Here is a 10,435-nt window from a genome sequence, read left to right as displayed (position 1 = left end):
ATCAAAATGTATAAAAAAACGAACTAAATTTTCAAATCGATTCGGTTCGATCGATTTTTTCGATTTGAACCGAATTCTGCTCACCCCTAATATCTAATACCTAATTAATCCCTAATCCCTAATAAAATTAATCCTAATTCCTAATAACTAATCTGTAATCTCTAACCTAATTCCTAATTAATCCCTAATTCCTAACAAAATTAACCCTAATCTCTAATCCATAATCCTAATCCTTAATTCTTAATCCCTAACTCTAATCCCTAATTCTAATTCCTAATCCCTAATTTCTAATCTTAATCCCTAATCCCTAAGAAAACTAATGCCTAATCACTAATTAGCTATACTAACAAAACTAACCCTAATCCCTCTTCTATTTTCCCATTTTGCTCTGAGTCAAACATCCCTCTCTCCATCCGCGCCTCTCTCCCCCGATTCCCTTCCCTCTCTCCATCCGCGCCTCTCTCCCCCTTCCCCTCCTCTCCATCCACGCCTCTCTCCCCGATTCCTTCCCTCTCTCCATCCACGCCTCTCTCCCCGATTCCCTTCCCTCTCTCCATCCGCGCCTCTCTCCCCCGATTCCCTTCCCTCTCTCCATCCACGCCTCTCTCTCCCGATTCCCTTCCCTCTCTCCATCCACGCCTCTCTCCCCCGATTCCCTTCCCAAATCAAAGAAAAAAAGAAAACCCAGCAGCACGCTGGCAGCAGGTAGGGAGTAGCCGCATCCATTTCTCCAGAGTCCAGCCTCTCCTTGGCACGTCTTTAGTCCAGAGTCGCTGCAGCTCCTCATCGGTCGTTTGCTTCTCCTCGGCAAGTCAAGCCGTTTCCAGTTTGCTCGCTGTAGCTCTTCCATTGCTCCACCACAGGTTATTTGATGAGTTTGTTGAATTTTGTTTATTGAACTTTGTTCTTTATTTGAAATTTGTTGAAATTTACATAATTTATGTGAATGGGTTTGTTGATATTTGTTGAATAATATAATTTTTTTTTATTCATATATTTGTTTTTAATTATTTTAACTGGCGGCAGGTAGGGAGTAGCCGCATCCATTTCTCCAGAGTCCAGCCTCTCCTCGGCACGTCTTTAGTCCAGAGTCGCTGCAGCTCCTCATCGGTCGTTTCCAATTTGCTTCTCCTCGGCAAGCCGTTTCCAGTTTGCTCGCTGTAGCTCTTCCATTGCTCCACCACAGGTTATTTGATGAGTTTGTTGAATTTTGTTTACTGAAGTTTGTTCGTTATTTGAAATTTGTTGAAATTTACATAATTTATGTGAATGGGTTTGTTGATATTTGTTGAATTAATATAATTTTACTTTTTTTATTCATATATTTTGTTTTAATTATAAGAAGAGATATTGCTGGTGCTGAATTTTACGTTTTAAATATCATAGCCTTTAGGAATGATATAAATAACAACTGGCATACGCACACCAATACTGTGAAAAGAAACTTGATATAATGCAGAATGGGATACACAGTGATAAACCACCAGCATGAAACTTTTTGTTTTTTATAGGTTGAATCTTTAGAAGACCTTTAGTGATTTTGCTGTTGTTAAACTTTTCACATACATGATTTAGTGTTGTGAATTTTGATTTGCTATAGAATTAGACAATTATGATTTCGTGTGTACTGTATACTTTGTTTGAGCTGCCAAAGCTGTCCGTAAGCTAACTAAATCTGTTGCTTGCAAGTATGGGCTTATTAATTATATAATGACTATGGCCAAGTACGCATTTCCTTGTTTTCAAATCTGTTATGAATGTGCTAGAGTACGTGTGAGGCTTCTAATGTCTACTTAGTGTATGATTTATTGTGCATCTACTTGAAGTCTCATTTATTTTAGAACTTACTTCTGCATACCTAACAGAACGATGATATATCCCATAGATGAGAAATAAGGAAATTCTGTAAATTTCTGTAATTGACTTTTGTAAATGAGATTTCCTTTTAGAATGGTGATAAAGCTATTGAACAAAATTTCTTACACTCTTTTTTGCAAAATTGCAGGAAAACCATCTTTGCACAGTTAAAACAGCAAATTCCATAACCTTTAATATACACTAATAATGATTTGCAACATGTATACACAATACCATTAGTAACTAATAGGTTTTTGAATATGTTGCCTGAACCATAAGAAGTATAAAATAATAGATAACTAAAATCCTCCCTCCATTTGCTGCCCAATTGTACTTGCAATTTATGAATACCTAAAGCATGTATGGTATACTGTATTTCAGCATAATGGTAATGAAATGGAATATTGTTCTGTAAAATGTTTATTTCACTACTGTTCATTATGTTATATCAATCCTCTAACTAATTCATTGTAGGGTTCTTAAGGTTAAGCTAACAGATTTATGTCTTCAACAAACTTCGATCCCAATTTGGGTAACTGGGTTAGGGTGTGTACCAGTAGTTGAGTTCTTATTAGGTTGTCCCGTCCCTCACAAAACTTAGCTTCTCTTTTGTGGTTTTTGTAGAAAATATAACACATTTCTAATGTATGCACCACTTTGTGGTAAGGAATTTAGGAATTTGTAACTCTGACAACATTTACATATATCTTTATTATCCTTAGCTGTTTATTTTAGCTTAATGCTTAGTAGCATATAATTTTCCATTGAAGACTTTTCATGGTGACAACTTCACTGGAGATTAAGACTTTGCTTTTGTTTGTCTTACATGATATAACAGCAGTGACAATGGTATTAATATTATTGAACATAAAGCCAAAGGAAAAGAAAAACAATAAATTGAACATAAAGCCAATCTATTAGCAATTAAACATGGAGAAAGACTTGCCTACACCCAGGTGTTTATACACCACAAATCTAAAAATGCCATATTAGCTGCTTAAATTTATTATAATAAATTTATTATATTTCATAACTCTCTAAAATATTAGGACCATTAATATTATTCTTAATATATTAATTAATTAATATAATATATTAATTAATTAATATAATATATTAATTAATTAATATAATTATAATATATTAATTAATTAATATATTAATTAATTAATATAATTATAATATTTTAATAATTTAAAAAATTAAAAAAAAAAATGAAGGCCTGGCGCCACTTCAAGAGGAGTGCTTATATATCTCATTTTTAAGAATCCAAATAACATGACACAGGGCTTCAAAACCATGGAGACCCAGTGTATGACAAGAGAGGCCTTTTATAATTAATTTTAAATTTTGCTCATGTCAAATGAGTTTGACAAAATAACATGATAATTTTATTAATTTTTTAATGGTATAATTAATATTACTGTATAATTGAAATAATATTAAAAAATAATATTTTAATTAATATGTATAATTAATATTACTATATAATTAATATTACTGTATAATTGAAATTAATATTAAATTTTATTAATAAAAAATATAAAATATAATTAATAAAATTAAAATACATATTTTTTTAACTATTAACTTCATTAAAAAATATAAATTAATATATATTTTTATTAATTATTTTTATATTTAATTATATATTTAGCAGAATCAACAATAAATTAATTCACTGTAATATTCACCTATATGCAAATGTGATTGACTTTTAGTTGTGTTATTGATTTTGAGTTGTTGATTGATTTTGAGTTGATTGATTTTGAGTTGTTGATTGATTTGTGAGTTATTGATTGATTTGAGTTGTGTAATTGATTTTCATGTTGCAAGTATGATTATGATAATCTATGGTGATTCTCACAAGCAGAAATTGTTTATGATTCTCAGTTGTTGTGATTGATTTTGAGTTGTTGATTGATTTTGAGTTGTGTGAATTGATTTTTCAGTTGCAAGTATGATTATTGATATCTAGGTGATTCTCACAAGGATTGTTTTAAGATTCTCAGTTGTGTGATTGATTTTTGATTTTGAGTTGTGTGATTGATTTTCAGTTGCAAGTATGATTATGATATCTAGGTGATTCTCACAAGGAAATTGTTTAAGATTCTCAGTTGTGTGATTGATTTTTGATTTGAGTTGTGTGATTGATTTTCAGTTGCAAGTATGATTCTGATATCTAGGTGATTCTCACAAGGAAATTGTTTAAGATTCTCAGTTGTGTGATTGATTTTTAGTTGTTGATTGATTTTGAGTTGTGTGATTGAATTTCGGTTGCAAGTATGATTATGATATCTAGGTGATTCTCATAAGGAAATTGTTTATGATTCTCAGTTGTGTGATTGATTTTGAGTTGTTGATTGATTTTCAGTTGCAAGTATGATTCTGAATTCTAGGTGATTCTCACAAGGAAATTGTTTATGATTCTCAGTTGTGTGATTGATTTTTCTATTTGATATCTTGCAAGTATTGTAAATGTGATATCTTGCAGGTATTACAATTGTCATATCTTGTAGGTATTACCATTATTTCTTACTTTAGTATTCAAATTGAACTGTTATTCTGTGATTTTCTAGGAAATTATTTGAAGTTAAAAGAACAACATTCAAGCCAGAATGTGGGATCAGATCATGTGGAAGGAGATGGAGGAACTATTAATGAGGATCAGTTGTTCATTACTGCAGCAGGAGGATGGCAAGGAAGTCGAGTTTATGGTTTAGGTAGTGCTGCATCTTCTGCCTTCTCTCAAACAGGAACTGTGGAGAAAACAACAAATGTTCCATCATCACAATCACCAGAATGGAAGAAGGAAATTGAAGCAAAGTTTGAAGAGAAGTATAATAGTTTGCAGAAACTTGTAGAAGATCAAAATCAGATAATAGCTCGAATGCGTGATGAACTACAGGCAACGAGGATGGGACAGCAGTCTTCCTCATTGATGCCATCAACATCTGATATGCCTCCAGCTCAAAGATCCCCTGGTGATTCACATATAGATTAGCATGATATCATTTCTCACTGACTTTAATAATATATTTTATGATATGAATTTGATACTATTTGGATTAATTATGTATTTTGAGATATTTTAAGTTTTATAGTCTTGAACTATAGTAATGTTTTGGATTTTTAGATTGCACAATTATGAAATGAAGTTGATGTTTATATAGTATCTTTGATGTTTTATGTATTGGAATGTGTGTACATATTGATATTTTAGCAGGTTTATGAATTTATTGAAAAAATGATATGAATCAGATTTAAAAGTATTTATTAGTGATTAATTACCCACAAAAGCAAATTAAATAATAAATATATATTTAATTTTACTATTAATTTGCGATGAAATAGCGACCAAAACAGCGACCATTTTGCGACTACAAATTAATGACCCAGTGACTAAATTCTCAAGAAATAGCGACCAAAATAGCGACCACTTCGCGACCAAAAATTAACGACCAATTTACTTCCACACAGCGACTAAATATTCTTCCTTCAGGCGATTAAATAACAATGAAATAGCGTCCAAATTAGCGACCAAAATAGCGACCATTTTTGCGACCAAAAATTAACGACCAATTTACTTCCACACAGCGACTAAATACTCTTCCTTGAGGCGATCAAATAACAACAAAATAGCGACCAAATTAGCGACCGAAACAGCGACCATTTAGCGACCACATTATAGCGACCAAATCAGCGACCATTTAGCGACCAAATTATAGCGACCAAATCAGCGACCATTTAGCGACCAAATTTTAATGACTAATTTTCAACCATGACACCAAATTAGCGACCAAAAAAATGGTCGCTGATTGGTCGCTATTTTAGCGACCAATTTCCAGATTGTCGCCAAAAATTTAGCGACTGGCTATTTAGCGACCATTTCATTTTGGTCGCTAAATGGTCGCTATTTCATAATAGCGACCAAATTCTGCCTTTTAGCGACCAAATTTTGGTCGCTAAATCACTGTTTTTTTGTAGTGTCCGACGATGACATGATCAACTCGTTGATAAGATTTCATCAGTTAATTGGTCGAAATTTTCATAATTACGGATGTAAATGGGATATGCTGGATTGTAACTGTTAACAATAACTTTTTTATAGAGTGGAAATTAAGAGGGTAAGTCTGTCTAACCTGAGACCGATCTGTCTTAAGGCCCACTTAAAGCATCCGAATTTTTTTTTTACGGGTGAAACCATGTATAGGTTTATTAAATTCTTATCACATAGTTCCGTTTTATAATAAGTGTTCACTTCTTATTTTGAATGAATCTCATTTAATATCACTTTTATATTATTTAAACTTTAAATCAAATGAGTATTTACGTGCAAAATATATAATGAAATATGTTATTGATAAATAATATTAAAAATTAAACATTTTATACATAAAATAGATAAATTAAAAAAAATACCAATACCTTCCTGCTCATCCCATTTGAAATGCTACATTTTTAAATATCTAACCAAGAACCTATCTCTCGCTCTCTCTCTTTTTAATTTTTGTTTTTATGTGTGTGTTTTAGCTTCTATGTCTAACTTGATTGTGTGCAAATTTGGCTAATGTCTCATTTTTTAATTAAAAATAAAAAGAAAATGATCCACCATTTTAACCCCATATGGTAATCCCAAGCGAGAAGACAATAGGAAGCCCAAAATAAAAGGAAAAAAAAATAAAACCCATATTATAATGCTTGAACCATTTTATAAGGCTCGTTACAGGGCAATCAGGAAATATGAAATGGAACTCAATTTCAGATCTGGACGATGTTCAAAAAATATCTCAACTATCTGAATCAGATGGCTTTGACATCATTGATTGGCTTGAAAATTTATAATCTTTTTTTATTTTGATTATTATTATTATTATTATTATTATTATTATTATTATTATTATTATTATTATTATTATTATATGTAGAGCCATGATCAAGATAGGTCACGAGTCACTGGGAACTTAACTTCGAACGTCTAAAAAATCGAATTGAAACCGTTGACTGGTCAACAGTACCATGGTTTTAATCATCTGGGTTTGGACTATTTTAAAAAAAAATTAATTGTATTTTAGTAATTACGCTATATCAAATGAATCAACGCAAAATTATGAAAAATTATTTTTTTTATTGAGCTAAACTCTTTTTAATTACAAATTAATATTGGCGATTTTAACTTATTAGAACGAAATCAGAATCAGTGTCTGTCGCCTGCTTCAGGATACTAAAAAATTTAAGATTTTTTTTTAAAATTAATTCTGACATTTTTGTCATATAATTTTATTTTAATTTTTAGTTTGGCTACATCTCCATTTTAAAAGGATGCTACGCTCTTCTTCTCTACACCAAGCTCTCCCCTCCATTATAGCATCTCCACAGAGAAAGAGAGAGAACAGTGTAATGGCCATAGAGCAATCTTATTCCTGTAGCCATGCAGATGATGACGACTACATTGACATGGAACTGATGAGCTCTTCTCAGAATTTCTTCTGTTACTCTATTAGCTCTCCACCTCAAAGCAGAGAGTTTGAGTTCCAGATGTCGTTGACGTCCAACGATAGAGAAATCACCACTTTCCCTGCTGATGAGCTCTTCTACAAGGGCAAACTCCTCCCTCTACACCTCCCTCCTCGCCTGCAAATGGTTCAAAAGCTCCTCCAAAACCCCACCACCAATACTTTTGAACCTTTTGAAGAAAACTGTTCTATTCCCTTTGTTAATCTTAGCTGCTCCCCCACTACCACCCCACTGGAATCTTGCAATATCTCACCATCAGAATCTTGCAGGGTTAGTAGTGAACTAAACCCAGATGAGTATTTCTTTGAATTCTCATCTGAGCTCAACAGCTTCATTGGTAACCATCCAATAAAGAAGTCTTGGACCGAGAAATTGAAGCAATCCTTACTGGGTCAAAAACTCAAGGCTTCAAGTGCATATGTCAAGTCTTTGTTCAATAAATCTGGCTGCACAGCCGAGTCCTGCGCTAAACCAGCACATAATGCAGAACCAGAAGCTGCCTCAAAAGGCAATGATTGCTTAAGCAAGTGCATGAATGTAGCCATGAAGAAAAACTCATTTAGTGAATTTGATAGTGGAAGACGCAAAATATCAAGTAGTCTTGTCAGAAGTATTGAAAGAGAGATGGCTAGAGATGGCTTTCATAGCCAAAGAAGGTCCTTCTCAGGGGCGATTCAACGGCATTCTACAAATAAGCAGTTATCATCTTCTTCTGGCTCTTCTTCATCTTCTTCATCCTCATCATTTTCATTTAGTTCATCAAATGGGTTTTGTGATTTACAATTGCTTAAGAGAAGTAGCAGTGCGAATTCAGAGATAGAGAGTTCAATTGAAGGAGCTATTGCCTACTGCAAAAAATCTCATGAGCAGCTATTTCTTTCTAGGAATACTGCAACTGATCATCAAGCTGGAGTCTGTTCATTGTCAGCTGCTTCAGGAACGGTAACTTCTGGGGATCAAGAAAGGGTTAAGATCTGCGCCATATAAAGGTAAGAAAATATAGAAAGATGGAGATGGGTTTGCGATTGATTTCAGTATCATTCTGATCCAACATTTTAAGATCCTGTAGTGTAATTTTCTTGAAGATTATTGAGTGATTCCTTTGTATATCAACTTTAAGATTTTCTTTTGGGGTTCTTTCTCCTGTGTGATTGCACTTTGCACAAGTTATTCCAGGAAGATGAATCCAAAATCTATTCTCTGAATAATTTCTTTCTTTTTTTCTTTTTTTTTTTAGCGATTTGCAAGAACCTCTTCGTTTTAGTCATCATTAACGAGTTAATTAGGACGCTGTGATGAATTTATGAAAATATTGAGATTACCTTATTTATAATAACATTATTTATAGGCTTTTTGTAATTATTTCATTTTTCTTGTTCAATTAAAAGTGAGAGGGGAGAAAAGATCTGACTAAATGCTGACAGCAGATGCTTTACAACTTACAAGACAGAAAACCTATCATTGATTTATCTTTTGATTGAGAAAAAAAAAATCTATCTTTTGATTAAAAAAAAAAGAAAAAAAAAAAAAAAGAGAAAACCTATCATTGGGTACTATGCGATAATGTACCGCGTTTTCGAGCCTGCAACTTTTTGAAATTTGTTTGTTAATTTATTGCAAAATCCTCTGACTTTATCTAAAAAGTTAATTGAAATTTTAAACTTTAAAAACATTTCATACCTATTATACGTTGATTATTTAAAATATAATTAACAAATCTTATAATTTTAATCTATATTTATTAAAAAATAAATTATATTCGAAAAATATTTTTTAAAAAATATTTTCTATTTTCATAAAATATATTTTTTAATAAAATAATTTATTTTTTATTATTTAATTTTAATTTAAAAATAAAATTTATTAATAAATCTATATATAAAGATTTAATAAGAATCTGAAGGTAAAAAGAGCCGGTAATTTTTTTTTAAAATCACTTACTTTTTTTATAATCGATAAAATATTTTTTAATAATTAAATTTTTTTAAGTGTCTCAAAAAAATATAAAAAAATATTTTTATTAAAATATTTTCTGTAAAATAAATAAAAACTTAATACAAAATAATATAAATTATAAATATGCTGATATATCTAAAAGATTCAAATTGCTATTTAATTTCACCTTTAACAATTAATAACCTAGTAATATTAATTATGCATTATACAATTTTTAAAATTGAAACTCAATTTATAATTTATACACTAAAAATATATTCTCTTTTTTTTTTGAAATGGAAAAATATATTCTCTTTAAATTGAAATTAGTCTAAATATATCATATAAGATTCATGCTATCTGCATATTGAAATTACAAGATGATCTTAATTTCAATTTTAATTCAGGTGTGCCATGAGATTTTTTAAAATTTAATAAACTAAAAATTTATTTATTAAGTTTAAGGGTGAAAATATATAAAAAAAATTTAAACAAAAAAACATTAATATGTTAGTAAATTTTCTAGTAGATTTGAAAACCGTTTATAAATTTGACAAATAAAAATATTTACAATTAAGATATATTAAATTTATTACTATTTTTAAATTAATATAGAAATATCTAAAAATATTTTATCTTTGTCAATATATTTTTATTTTATATCCAATAATTATTAAAATACATTATACTGAGTTCAAAAATTAAGATAATAAAATGAGAAAGTAGATGAAAATAAAGAAAAATAAAAAAATGGCGTGAAGATAAAAGAAATGAGAGAAAATAATATAAAGAAAAAAATAAAAAAAGAGATAAAAGAAAGAAAATAAGAGAGGATGGAAACAATAGAAGAATAACGAAGAAAAATAAATGAGAAAAATAATGAGGGAAAAAAAAAAGAAGACAAAATCATATAGGAAAGGTAGAAAATGGAAAAAAGAAGAACGAAAAAATGAGAGCCAGTAGAGGAGAATGAGAAGAAAAATAATGAAGTTAATAAAAGAAAAAAAAATGAAAAAAATTAAGAGCAGGAAGGAGAAAAGAATGGATAAAAAAAAAGAAAATACGTGGTGAAAAAAAGAAATTATAAGGGAAAAAAATGATAGGATAAGAAAATAAAATAAAATAA

The 10,435-nt window shown here is 30.3% G+C and overlaps 1 protein-coding gene across 1 annotated transcript; it reads left to right on the top strand.

Annotated features, from left to right (window-relative positions):
- Positions 1 to 7,185: 7,185 nt before the first annotated feature.
- Positions 7,186 to 8,680, top strand: LOC122724410 (probable membrane-associated kinase regulator 4). Its single transcript, XM_043959343.1, has one exon. It carries the CDS (start codon positions 7,258 to 7,260, stop codon positions 8,359 to 8,361), a length of 1,104 nt encoding a protein of 367 aa, XP_043815278.1. The 5' UTR covers positions 7,186 to 7,257; the 3' UTR covers positions 8,362 to 8,680.
- Positions 8,681 to 10,435: the final 1,755 nt, after the last annotated feature.

Source organism: Manihot esculenta, chromosome 8 (genome assembly GCF_001659605.2).
Source record: "Manihot esculenta cultivar AM560-2 chromosome 8, M.esculenta_v8, whole genome shotgun sequence".
Lineage (NCBI taxonomy): Eukaryota > Viridiplantae > Streptophyta > Magnoliopsida > Malpighiales > Euphorbiaceae > Manihot > Manihot esculenta.
This window is presented reverse-complemented; position numbering and strand designations above follow the sequence as displayed.